Consider the following 12,982-nt stretch of genomic DNA (forward strand, 5'->3'; position numbering starts at 1 on the left):
GGACGCTCAGCCCACTGAGCCACCCAGGCGCCCCTCACCAGAATTCTCAGGTCTAAATTTGACAATCTAAATGTCAAAATGTTACTGTTTGAAGTTTTGTCAACATCCAAGTTACTGTGGGTCAGTTTTAGCTTTTATCAACATGATTGTGTGTTGGTTACTTCTCCCCATCTGTGAGAGGGGGTGGTATTTGCTCACAGTTTCGCTCCACCCCACGCTCGCCACGTGTACTCCGACGGAGGCTATCTCTCTGCCCGTTGATGTTGGGCTTGGCTGTGGGTGGCAGACTATATAGTCCAAAGGTGGCCACAACCATATTTCCCATCTCACGTGCATCTTGCATCTTACACTGTGACCATCGGGTAGGGAAGTCCACGTCCGCTCCCCCTTGAACTCGGGTGGAGCTTTGCGAGTGCCTTGACCAACAGGGTTCGGCAGAAGTGATGCTATGTGTCTTCCGAGGCTAGATCGTGAGAGTGCAATACCCTTTCTTCTTGTTCTCTTGGAGTGCTCTCTTGGGACCCGCCCACCAGGCTCTGAGGGAGCCCAAACTAGCCCTCACAGAGAGACCACCCGGGCAGGCCACAAAAGAAGGATGTCCCGTTGACAGAGCAGGCCGGCTCGGCCAGCTGACAGCCAGCGTCAACCACCAGAGTGAAAACACCTCCAGAACATTCTGGCCACTGCCTCTGGAGTGTTCCCAGCCGCGACCTCAAACATTCTAGAACAGAGGCAAACAGTAACCGCTGTGCCCTGCCTGAATTGCTGACCCACAGAATTGGCGAGCAGAATAAAATGGCTGCTTTGTGCCACTACGTTTTGGGGTGGTTTGGAAGGTAGCAACGGTAACCGGAACACCAGAGGACTTGCTTGGACCAGTGGAAGGTGGTGCTGATTCTGTGGAGCCCGGCCTTTAAGAGCATCACGTGTCCCTAACCATTCCCCTGCCCCCTCGGCAGTCTCTGACTTCTTCCAAGAGACAAAAATGCCCTCAGTGCCCACAGCTCCCAGAACAAGGAGACACATGGAATCACTTTGAACCCAACTCTTGTGGGTTGAGTCACGTCTCCTCTGAATTCGTTATGTTGAAGCCCTAACTTCAGAATGTGAGGGTATTTGGAGATAGGAATTTTAAAGAGGTAACGAAGTTAAAATGAGGTCATTAGGAAAGGCCTTAACCCAAGCTGACGGGCGTGTCTGTAAGCAGAGGAAATCTGGACATACAAAGAGACACCAGGGACGTGCATGCAGAAAGGAAAGAACATGTGAGGATGTAGCAGGAAGGTGGCTTTGCAAGCCAAAGAGAGACGCAACGGGAGAGACCAATCCTGCCAACATCTTGGACTTGGAGCCTCCGGAACTGTGAGAAAATACAGTTTTCTGTCGTTTAAGCCACTCTGTAGTATTTTGTCACGGCAGCCTGTGATGTTGTGATCTATACTAAGAAATCTACCTGTTTGGCTCCTGGCACAGAGCTTCTGAAACCCTTGGAATTTCCTGAAGTGGTGAGAGCCACGAAGGTGTCTCTTGTTATGTCAATGATGTGATTTTTTTTTTTTTTTTTTTTTGGACCCCATCTTGGGGCGGGTTGCCCAGAGAACAAACCACAGGATTAGAGGGTTGGACTTTCAGTTCCCACACACCCCGCCCCCAACCCCATCCCACTCCTGGGGAGGGAGAGGGAGCCCCCCCGGAGGTTGAATCAATCCCCAATGGCCAATTATTTCATCGATCATGGCTATGTAATGAAGCCTCCATAAACCCCCAGAAGGACAGGGTTCGGAGAGCTGCTGGACTGGTGAGCACGTGGAGATGTGATGACAGCAATGCCCGGACAGGACATGGCAGCTCTATGCCTTTCCCCATGCTCTCTTCCATCTGGCTCTTCCTGAGTTATGTCCTTTTATAAGAAACTGGTAATCCAGTGAGTAAGTGGGTTTCCCGAGTTCCGTGAGGTGTGCTGGTAAATTGATCAAACTCAAGGAAGGGGTCGTGGGATCCTCCGACTTACAGCCAGTCCGTCAAAAGTGCAGGTAACAACCTGGGCTTGGCCTTGGGGGGGGGGGGGGGGGCGTCTTAAAGTAGGGGGCGGGGCAGTCTCACGGACCGAACCCTTAACCTGTGGAAGCTGATGCTATTTCCAAGTACACAGTGTCCGAATTGAGTTGAATTTTCATACACCCACCTGGAGTCCAGGGAATTGTTTAGTGGGTCCAAGAACCTAAAAGACGCCCCAGAAAACCAAAGTACTAACCCGCAGTCCGGAACTAAACCTGGCTGATCCCAGCAGAGCCTCAGCCAACCCACAAGCCCATGAAAGTAGAAATAAATGCTCAACGTTGTGAGTCACCAAGTTTTGGGGGTTGTTACACAGCATTACTGCAGGCGAAAAAACTGACGAGTTTAACATCTGATTTGTTTGCCTTGGCCGAGGGGCTGGGTCAGAACAATGAGGTCAAAATGTACTGCTGACCATTTCTGTAGCTAACACCCCATGAGCCTCCAGCTGGCTGTGTCTGTATCAGTCCTGCCCAGCTGGCTGGGGGATCTGGAGGGCAGGGCTCCTGTCGGCTCTGTCTCTGGATCCCTAGCATCTCTCATGCTAAGGCAGTGGCTAATACAATGGGTCTCTCATACCACACAGAGCCCAGGACCAGGCAGTTGCCTTTCAGATAAAAACCAAATCGATGTGCAAGACTCCCCATACTCTGGCCCCAACACACTCCCCCAGCTCTATCTTTCCCTGCTTTCCCCCACATGTGTCTCTTCGGTAGGGGCAGCAGGGCCTACAAAGTCCTGTGTGAGTCTCCTACTCCCCCACCCGTCCTAGTCCAGATCTTCCTTCTCTTCTGTGTGATAGCCCAACGGGCTTCCTTTATTTCCTTTATCATGCCGTGGTCCTCACTACCACAGGGCCTTTGCACATGCTTTTCTCTGCCTAGAATGCTGTTCTACCACCCCTGTTACCTAGTTATGAGTCACCTTCCATATCACAAGTCTGAGGACACTTCCTCAGGGAAGCCGCCTCCGACTTCTCTAGATGAGTGCAGTTTCCCTCTGTTGGTCAGTTCAACCAGGTACCGCCTCTTCTTAGCATTCATTTGCACTATAACTTATTAAAGTGGCCGTCTGGCTAATGTCTGTCTCCCCATTGCAGCATGTCAGATTCATAAGGACCCGGAATTCATGACACTTGAATGAGGTCTCATTTGCTCTGTACCCCCCTGGCACACAGTGGATGCAAATAACTATTTGGTGATTGAATAAATATTGTTGTCCTGACTGCCCTGTTAAATGCCTCCAATGGCATCGAGGGTGTCCATGGAGATGTGCTGTTCGGGTCTCTCTTTGAGAGAACCTGCTGTAAGGTGGGTGGTATGACCACTTCCTGCCACTGCTCTTTCAGAAGTGCTGCAGTGCTCGCGCACGCTGAGGCTACTGTCCCCCAGGGCTGCTCCCTGCTGAGGACGGAGCACAGGGGTGTTATTAGGGAGGAGTCCCTTTCGGCCAACACAGGACTCCCCTAATGGATATTTTTTGCTCTGGGGCTCCCCACTGGCCTGGCCGAGACTGTCACAAAGATGCTGCGCGGCTATCGACCTCTCGCTTCTCGGCTCCAAATTCACCCTTCAGTACCTGCTCTGCCATAATGATCTGGACTTGGCATTTCCTCCTTTACAGTGAGACGCTAAGCTTTTTGCCAGGAGAGGGTGCTGGAGGGGACATTTCAGGAGGAAAGGCTTCTCTTTCTGGTTCTGGGATGTGTGTGTGTGTGTGTGTGTGTGCACGTGCACAGCCGTGTGATTAGTCAGCAGTGTGTGAGGATGCCCGGCCATGATCTGCCACAGCCATGAGCTCAGTGTTCACAGTCTCTCAGCACCTTGCAGCCCTCGGACCTAAGGACCATCTTCTTGCAACGCTCCTAATGCAGATACCACACGCTCCAAGCCTCACATCTGCAAAGGTGCCCCAATCCCACCTGCCCACCAGCCTCGGCTCCCTCCGGCCTCCGAGGGTTGCTTCTTGCCCACCCCCTGACTGTGGATCAGCTCTGGTCCGGGTGACCCAGCAAAGTTCCTTGCGCTGCCGTGGGCTTCAACCACACCTGCTCCAATGAGGTCTAAACCCCAGCTTGGGGAAGGCACTCCACTTCCAAGTTCAACCCTCCCTGGGTGCTCTCCGTAGGATAGCTGTCACTGCTCTCTTTACATCTTTGTAGAGTCGCTTGCTTGCTTATGCTGACGACTTCCTATTAAACAGCGCCATTTACAACAGCACAGTAGAGTCTGAGGCTCTCCCTCCCCTGCCCTCCTTCCTCCCTCCCCTCCTCCCACAGAGCTCAGACCTGCACCACTGCGCCGCTGTCTGAGGGTTCTCGACACCTGCTCCCGCTCCCTCTCTTCTCTATCCTTCACAGACATCAGCCCCTTAACTCTCCACGTTTAATTCCTTCTTGGCATTTGCTTCTCGGAGGTCTTCACACTTAGAATAAAACCCCACGGGGGCGCCTGGCTGGCTTCCCCCAGGCAAGTCAGTAGAGCACATGACTTGATCTCAGGGTCGTGAGTTCAAGCCCCACGGTGGGCACGGAGAAATAAATAAATAAATAAATAAGACTAAAACCCTGTGAGACCCCATATAATCTGCTCTCTGCCCCAAGCCCAACCCTGTTCCCCAGCACACACCTTCCTGCTATTCTCTAAGTCATTCCGCTATAGCCCCTGTGGCCTCTGTGAGGTCCCCCACACGGACCAGAATCCCACCTTGGAGTCTTTGCCCTTGCTCTTCTGTCTTTTTATTTTATTTTTTTAAGATTTTATTTTGGGGGCGTTTGGGCGGCTCAGTTGGTTAAGCGTCTAGCTTTGGCTCAGGTCACGATCTCACAGTTCGTGGGTTCGAGCCCCGTGTCGGGCTCTGTGCTGACAGCTCACAGCCTGGAGCCTGCTTCAGATTCTGTGTCTCCCTCTCTCTCTGCCCCTCCCCCACTCATGCTCTGTCTCTCTCTCTCTCTCTCTCTCTCTCAGAAATAAACAAACATTAAAAAAATTTTTTTTAAGATTTTCAGTGATCTCTACACCCAACGTGGGGCTCAAACTCACAACCCTGAGATCAAGAGTCACACGCTCCACTGACTGAGCCAGTCAAGTGCCCCGCTTTTCTGCCTTTGATACAAGGTTTGTTCCCTCATGTCATTCAGACCTCTTCTCAGATGCCACCTCCTCTAAAAGGCCTCCACTTACCACCTCCAGTCTCCTTTTAACTCTGTCCCTTTACCCTACTTTGTTTTGTTTCTTCATTTCTGCGTAACATACTGTATGTTATACTTACACATTCATTTTTGTGTCTCCCAATGCTGCCACTATGCGGCCAGAGACTTTGTCTTATGCACTGTTGGGCCCCCATGGCCTGGATTAATACCTGGCACACAGTAGGTGCTCAATAAATATTTGTTAATTGACTGAATAAAGGAGTGTATTTGCCTTTGCTCAAGCCACTCCCTCCACCTGGAAAACCTTCCCTTCCCCTTCCTCCCTTTCCTAATGCCATATACCTGTTAAGACTAAGCCCTAGTCCCTACTCTTCCATGAAGCCCTCCCTGACTACCTGGGCTCTGGGCCCCCGGAAGGTGGCTTATTCCTGTCCTTCCCTCACTACACTGCTTGACTTTAGATGTAATGAAGGGTTTGTGGCAAGTAAAGAGGTGGAGATTGAAGGCAGAAGAGAACAGGCCAGCTTTATTGGGATTAAGAGGAAGAAAGGGCCGTCCACAGGCCCTGGGCCAGGGTGGAGCTGCAGGGACAGCAGCCAGGATGCCATGTCACTTCTTCCACTCCTTCTTCTCATAGTCCCACCGGGAGGCCAGCCCTTGCACGGGGTTGCCCTTCATGTCCAGGATGCGCTGGAGCTGCTGGGCCTTCCACTCATCCGTCAGGGTGACGGGCTTCTTAGGGAACACTGCGGGGAAGGCACGGGTGGGGACAAGGGCATTTTAGATGCCTCGAGGTGTGCATCAGGGAAGGTCTGGGGGCAGAGCTCCCTACACAGCTCATACCTTACTTCCTGGTCCATTTGTCCCTGAGGCTGACCCGGCCTGCCTGAGTCACTGGTACTTTCTACCCCAGTGTGTGGTAAAGAAGGAAAATATCTTTATGGGCACCTATTAGCCCCAAACACTGGGCTAGGATAAATTTTTTCCCAAAGGCTCTCTCATTTCATCCTCAAGCAAAGCGGGAATTCACATCACACTCTCGCAGAAGAAGAAAGAAGGTGAGGCCATCAGAGGTGAGGTCAGCTGGCACAGAGACTGCCAGCTCTTCCCCAACATCCCCTCCTTTCTTCCAGAGTAGTGCCTCTCCAACCCGAGTGGGCAGCAGAATCACTCTGGAGAGCTTGTTAAAACACAATTGCTGGGCTCCACCCTCAAAGTGTCTGACTTGGTAGATCCAGACTGGGGCTGAGAATGTGCATTTCTAAAAGTTCCCAAGTGATGGTGTTGGTCCAGGGTCTCATACTCTGAGAATCACTCTTCAGTAGTAATAGACAGCTGGGCATGTGACGGCCTCGCTGAAAACTACATTTCCCAGCTTCCCTTGTGGCTAGACCCAGTCATGTGATCGCCTCTAGCCAACGGGTGGTGAGCAGAAGTGGCGTGCGCAACTTCTGGACCTTAAAGAGGTCTCTCTTCTCTCTTCTTGGGTGGAATGTAGGCTTTAATGGCTGGAGCTGGGGCAGCCACCTTATCAAGAAGAAAGCTTCACGTTAAGGATGGCAGAGCAGTATGACAGAAGGAGCCTGACACTGCAGTCTCGATACTCCCCCAGGCCTTTTTTGTGAGAGAGGAACAAAACCTGTATCTTGTTTAAGCTCTTGTATGTTTGTGACTCTTTGTTACAGAAAAATCCATGGCTAATAACAGCAATCAGTAACATTACCATTCATGATTATGTGCCAGACGCTGGCTTTCGGCTCTCTCATTAAATCCTCACAAACCCTGTGATGTGGGCACTGTTATTTTCATTTCACAGACAAGGGAATTGAGGTCCAGAGAGGCAGAGCCCCTACATCCCAACCGAGGCAGCCGTGCTCTGCCCTTCACCCTACACCTCTTTGGGGGACTTTTCAAAACTCTTCAGACGAGTTGCCTTATAAGAGTTTGGCTGGTGGCTCTGACCACAAGGGCGTGGCCCCGGGTGGTAGCAAGGGGGGGGGAGGGTTGTTGCCACTCACCATAGATCCGCTGCCACCAAATCATCAGAGCTGTGAATCCAAAAAAGAAGAAGACGCAGCCCATCACTGTCTTCCACTCATTGGAGCGACGGTTCATCTCCGCGAAGGTCTCATGGAACTGGAGCCGGTACACTGGAGGCAGATGAGGGGTGAGGAGGTAGGGGTCTCGGGTGCATGGATTCCGAGGACCCTGGACCAAGTCTTGGCCTCAGGGATTCCCAGCCGCCCCCTCCCTGAAACAGGTGTTGTCCATTCAGCAAATTCTTATTGAACATCGACCGTATGCAAAGCATGGCCAGAAGCAGGATCCAAATGTGAGTCCTTTGGGGGCACCTCTGGTGGGCAGGACTTGGGATTGCACATCCCTCCGGTTTCCCGGGGTCAGGCCCCTGCTCTCCCACCCACCTGCCTCTCTGCTCCTTCCCCCCACACCACTCAGCGATGCCCACACTTTCCTGCTCCTACATCCCTCCCCATGCTATTCCCACTACCAGGCAGCACCCTCGTCCTTATCATTCAAGGCCAGCCAGAATGTGCCCTCCTCTGAAAGGCCCGCCAGGATTCCATGTCTCTCTCCTTCCGGTCCTCACAACCCCTTGGACACACACACCTCGCCCTAGCCGCAGAATTCATATTACAGTTATCTGGGTTTGTGTCAGTTCCCCCACTGGCCTGAGAGCACCCTGAGGGCAGGAACCATCTGGGTGATTCACTCCTGTATCCCCGGCATCACCTCGCATCTGACTGTGCACAAACAGTTGAATGAATAAGAGAATAGATGAACAAAGGGATAAACTTCACCCCTCAGGTATGAGTTCAGGCGTTCAGGGGTTTCTGGCTGTCTTGAGTGGGGGCCCTTCTTTTCAAAGTCATCCCCCCCCAGCCCGCTCTCTCCAGCCAGCCCCCCCCTCCCCCCGATACCTACAGGCCACCTTCTCCTCATGGGTCAGCTGGGTCCAGCTGCCCTTCTCTTTCTCCTTCAGGGCCCGCTGCTCAGCGTTGAGCTCTGTGCAGAAGGGCTCATCGGGCATGGGGTAGGAGCGCTGGGCATGGTAGTTAGTGTAGGGGGGCATCTTCTCCTTGCTGTGGGCTGCAGGTACAACAGAAGAGCTACATTCAGGCTGCACCTGGGACATCCCAGCTCTAACCATAATATTAAAAAAGAGGGCTGCACCGGGGCGTCTGGGTGGCTCAGTTGGTTAAGCATCCCACTTCGGCTCAGGTCATGATCTCATGGCTCGCCAGTTCGAGCCCCGCATCGGGCTTTCCGCGGTCGCCACGGAGCCCGCTTCGGCTCCTCTGTTTCCACCCCTGCCCCCTCTCTGCCCCTCCCCTGCTTGCTCTCCCTCTCTCTCAAAAATAAATAAACATTAAAAAAAAAAAAAAGAGGGCTGCATTTATTGAGCACTTACTGTGTGCCAGGAGCCACTCTAAGGCCTTCAGGTGAATTGACTCATTTACTCCGCGTCACTCTGAGCCAGGCGAGACTGTTATCTGTCTACTTTACAGACAGAGAAACTGAACAGCTAAGTGACTTGCTGTAACTCACAGAGCGAAAAGGAGCAAGGCAGCCCCTCTGGGTTCAAACCTTGTGCTCTCTGGGAAGAGGCGAGGTGAGGAGGGCATGGCAGGCAAAGGCAATGGTGGGACGAAGGCTGAGTGAGATGAGCCTGACGTGGCGGATGTACTCCTGCTCTGCAAACTGTAAAGCGCCATACGCGTGCCTTTGACCACCGGTCAAGGGCACGGCTTTGCAGTCAGCTGCGTTTGAACTCCAGTTCCACCCACCCCAGCTCCAGCGAGCCCCTTGACCTCACTGTGCTTCAGTGTCCTCATCTGGAAAGCGGGGACAGTAAGCTCCCGCCGCACGCTGTCGTGGGCAGCCTCAAGATAATATACTTGAAAGGGTTAGCGCCGCGCCTAGCAGCAGACGCTCGGTCAATTCCACTGCTAGAGGGCCGTTTTACGACTGGCTTCCTTCCTAGAAGCTTTCCCTGGTGGCTAAGCGTCAAGGGCTCCGTGTGGGTGTCCAGGGTGTCCAGAGCAAGGCTGGGCACCAGGAGGGTCTCGATCAAGCTTCTGTTTATTGTCACCAGAGGTGCCCACATGGAGGGCATTGGTACCACCTTGCCAGGACAGTGCTGGAACTGCTTTGGGCTCTTTTAATACCTAGGCCTCCGGGCCTCAGTTTGTTCATCTGAAAAATGGAGATAACAGCCCAGCATCCACCTCACACGGTTGTTATGAAGACTGAGTGTTTTAGTCTGTGTGAAATGTTGATCACAGCTTGGGGCACATAGTAAGGGCTCAGTGAACGTTATCCGTTATTCTCCGGAGGGTCAAGAAGGCCCTTCTGCTATGTGGTTGAAGTCTCTCCTGCTTTAGGCCTCTTTTTTCTGAATAGGGTCTGGAAAGGAGGTCCAAGGTCCCATCAGCACACTCCACCTCAGGACACAAAGGCCCTAGGAGCCCAAGGTGTGGGGGGGTCAGGCCCCGAGGAAGCTTGGGGTGGAAGGGGACCCTGTCAAATGTGAGCTCCAGATCCTGGAGCATCCAGGCCCAAGGGGTGGGATTGTGGAAAACAGTCTAGGGCAGACCCAGGGCAGCTGGCAAGCAGGAGCCCACCCCTAGCCTTGGAGTTGGACAGGGGTGGGGTGTGCGGGTCTTACCAGCGCTTCCCGGGCTGTGCATCTGCCGCATCCTGGGTCCTCCTTTCCTCAGCACCAAGCTCCAGACAGCTCTGAAGAACATCTGTGTGTGTGTGTGTGTGTGTGTGTGTGTGTGTGTGAGTCCTGCCCCACATTGCCCTCTGCCCCTACCCTCAGGGCCCAGATACAGAAACCCTTTTTCACAGGTGGTGGTGGGGTCCGTCTGTGGATTTCGAGGTCACCCTCATGCCCCTGACCCTTCTACTTTTGTCTGCGATCCTGGTGGGGGGAGATGGGGGTCCTAGACACTTGGAGCCCCCCTCGGGAGACCTCAGTGAACCATCTGAGAAGTGGGAGGAGGCCTAACTCCCGGAGGCAGGGTCCCAGCGGTTTGGCGCTGTGGGCCAGGGTTCTGGTCCCAGCTCCAGCTCAGCCAGGCCATGTTGGGAAACCTCCCTGGGCTGTTTGCTCTCCCTCCCTGAGGAAACTGGGTGGGAGTCCAGGTAGGGAGGGAGCAGGGCCTGGGGCTACCTCTCTTCCTCACAGGGCCATCTGCCAAGGTCTCTGCACAGACGGTCTGGCCCCCACCCCTTCCTCCCTAATTGGCTGCCTACGTGCTCACAAAGCCTGCTCTGCGGTGGATCTGGTGGGGGAAGGGGACAGGCTGAGCCCAAGCCCCCACCCCCCAGGGAAGTCTCAGAGTCTGGCTCCCATGGGGGTGGGGAGGGGCTTTAGAGGAGGACAAGGACCAAAGTGGGTCAGAGGGAGGAAGAGGAGCACACGTTTTGGGGAGAGGAAGGAGGTATCTCACTTCTGGAAAGAAAAAGTACCCCCCCTTCCCGCATCTGGGGAGAGAGAGGGGCACCCAATAGAGAGAAGGAGGGGGTGTACCATGTGTGGTGAGAGGGGGCCCCCGCATCTGGGAAGGAAGGGCTCCTGTCTGTAAGTGGGGAGCCCCACATTTGAAGAGAGGGAAGGAGTCATCTACATTTGGGGAAAGAGATGGTGCCCCACATTTGGAGAGAGGGTAATTCCCAAGGAGTCCTCAACTCTCAGCTGCCAGGACCCGTCCCCCCCCCCCCCAACCATCCCCCGCTCCTGACCCTACTCGATGGCAGGGACCACACGGATCCTCACCGGTGGCGAAAGCAGGGGTCCAAGCCGCCGCATCCCTCACCCGCCAGCCTTGGGCAGCCAGGCTCTCCCACCCACTCACTCACCTCCCTGCTCAGCGCAGCGAGCTAGGTCAGCCCAACAAGTAACGGAGAATGGGCGGCAGAGGGACCAGAGCGCGGGCGCCCGCCCCCAGGCCCGCCCTACAGCCTTTCCCAAGGCCAACCCCTGCGTGGGAACGTCCTGCCTCAGCGGGGCGTGGGAGCGCCCAGCCCGCGTCCCTGGAGACACCCGGGCCCCCCAGCCCGGGGAGGGGGGCCGCAGAGTGAGTCCCCGCCTCGATTTCCCCGCCCCCGGGGGTCCTGCCTCTGGAGACAGCTGACAGCGCCCAGGACCCAGCTGGCGGGGTGTCCTGGGCCGGCCCAGCCCTCTGACTCTGGTAGTCCCAGGAGCTGAATCGCCCTCCCTCCGCACCTTTGCTCATTGCCTTCTTTGCACTTGGAATGCTCTCTTAGTGACTTTGCCCAGACCCAGTCTTGCCAACTTTCCAGCCCAGGCTCAATGCTTCCTGCTCCAGCAAGCCCACAAACATCTAGAATCTGGGAGCTGGTCTGTGGTGTACCTACCACCCTGCTCCCATGCCGCCAATTACCCTGTGGGGGTGAATAAAAGCCTCCCTCTGGTGTTCAAATCTTAGCTGTGTGGCCCTTAACAAGTGGCCTAACCTCTTAGGCCTCCTAGGACGAACCTCTGAGTACCTGTCTTATGTTCTAGAAAAGGGAGCTAATGATAGTACCTATCTGACATGGCTGTTGTAAAGGTTAGATAAGTCAACAGAAAAGCATCAGGTACATTTACTCAAGAATTATTTATTAAGGGGGGGCCTGGGTGGCTCAGTTGATCAAGCGTCCAACTTTGGCTCAGGTCATGATCTCAGGGGTTGTTGAGTTCTAGTTCCAGGTTGGGCTCTGCCCTGACAGCTCTGGGCCTGCTTCGGATTCTGTGTCTCCCTCTCTCTCTCTGCCCCTCCCCTGCTCTCTCTCTCTCTCTCAAAAATAAATAAATACGCAGTTAGGGGAAAAAAGAATTATTTATGAAGATCCATTACAGCTGGCATTTATTGAGTGCCCCCAAGGTAAATGCTTGGGGATATAGAGCCAAACAAATCCAAAAACAGTGCCTGGCCTTTTAGGGCTCACAATCCAGTTCCAAGCAGAAAGTCCTGTGCAAAGGCCCAGAGGCAGAAAAACACAGGTGTATTCAAAGAACAGAGAGAGGCCATCTTGGCCAGAGTGTGACAGGTAGAGGGGAGAGTTGGAGAGGGGCTAGACTCCCAAGTAGGGCCTCAGAGGCCATGCTATGGATCTTAGATTTTATTTTAAAGATGGGAAGCCACCAGAGGTAAGTAGGGGAGTGATATTGTTAAATGGAGTGGAGCATGAGTTTAGGAAATGTGGCGTGGGATTGTTAGAATACTAATGGTGGACTGATGAATGAAAGCTGGGGATCCCTTCTGTGGCCTGGGATCAGAGCTTTCTATGTCTCTCGGCTCTGGGCCTATGAAGTGTGTCCAGTGCCCACCCATCCATCAGGGTTCCTCTAGCCAGTGAGGCCACAGGGACCTGCTCTAGCCAGTGTCTGGAGGGAGGGGCTTAATCCCCAGGGGGTAGATGAACCTAGAAGGGCAGAGACTCAGGGAAGGTGCTAGAGAGACCCTCGGGTGGGCAGGATGCACATTTCCATTCTGAACTTCAGCAGCAACAGACTCAAAGCTGTGAGAAGGCAGTGTGGGACTCTCCTGGATCTCCATGAGAGGAAACCCTCAGCTCCCAGGATTAGCCCTGGTTACTCCTGGGAGCTGTCCCACCCTCTTCTCCATGACCAAGGGAATTCCAGGTTTGAGCGACCCCTAAGAGGACCACCTTACCTCTTTGATGCTGACCAGGGTGTCCTGAAGAGTAGCCCTACGGACAAAGGATCAGGGAACACCCTCC

General features: G+C 53.9%; 1 protein-coding gene across 5 annotated transcripts; it reads right to left on the reverse strand.

Moving 5' to 3' along the window:
• Positions 1 to 5,708: 5,708 nt before the first annotated feature.
• On the reverse strand, positions 5,709 to 11,334 carry LOC122496408. Of its 5 annotated transcripts, none has more exons than XM_043602644.1 (5): positions 11,096 to 11,334; positions 9,897 to 9,978; positions 8,153 to 8,317; positions 7,228 to 7,359; positions 5,709 to 5,955 (listed from the first exon to the last, which is right to left on the reverse strand). In XM_043602644.1, the coding sequence occupies exons 2-5, from the start codon at positions 9,976 to 9,978 to the stop codon at positions 5,819 to 5,821; spliced, it is 516 nt and encodes a 171-aa protein (XP_043458579.1). In that variant the 5' UTR covers positions 11,096 to 11,334; the 3' UTR covers positions 5,709 to 5,818. The 5 variants fall into 5 exon arrangements, with proteins under 5 accessions (XP_043458579.1, XP_043458578.1, XP_043458582.1 ...); XM_043602643.1 differs by having other exon boundaries at positions 11,013 to 11,134; XM_043602647.1 differs by lacking the exon at positions 11,096 to 11,334 and adding an exon at positions 8,640 to 8,725.
• Between the last annotated feature and the right edge of the window lie 1,648 nt (positions 11,335 to 12,982).

Source organism: Prionailurus bengalensis, chromosome A3, assembly GCF_016509475.1.
Source record: "Prionailurus bengalensis isolate Pbe53 chromosome A3, Fcat_Pben_1.1_paternal_pri, whole genome shotgun sequence".
Classification (NCBI taxonomy): Eukaryota; Metazoa; Chordata; class Mammalia; order Carnivora; family Felidae; genus Prionailurus; species Prionailurus bengalensis.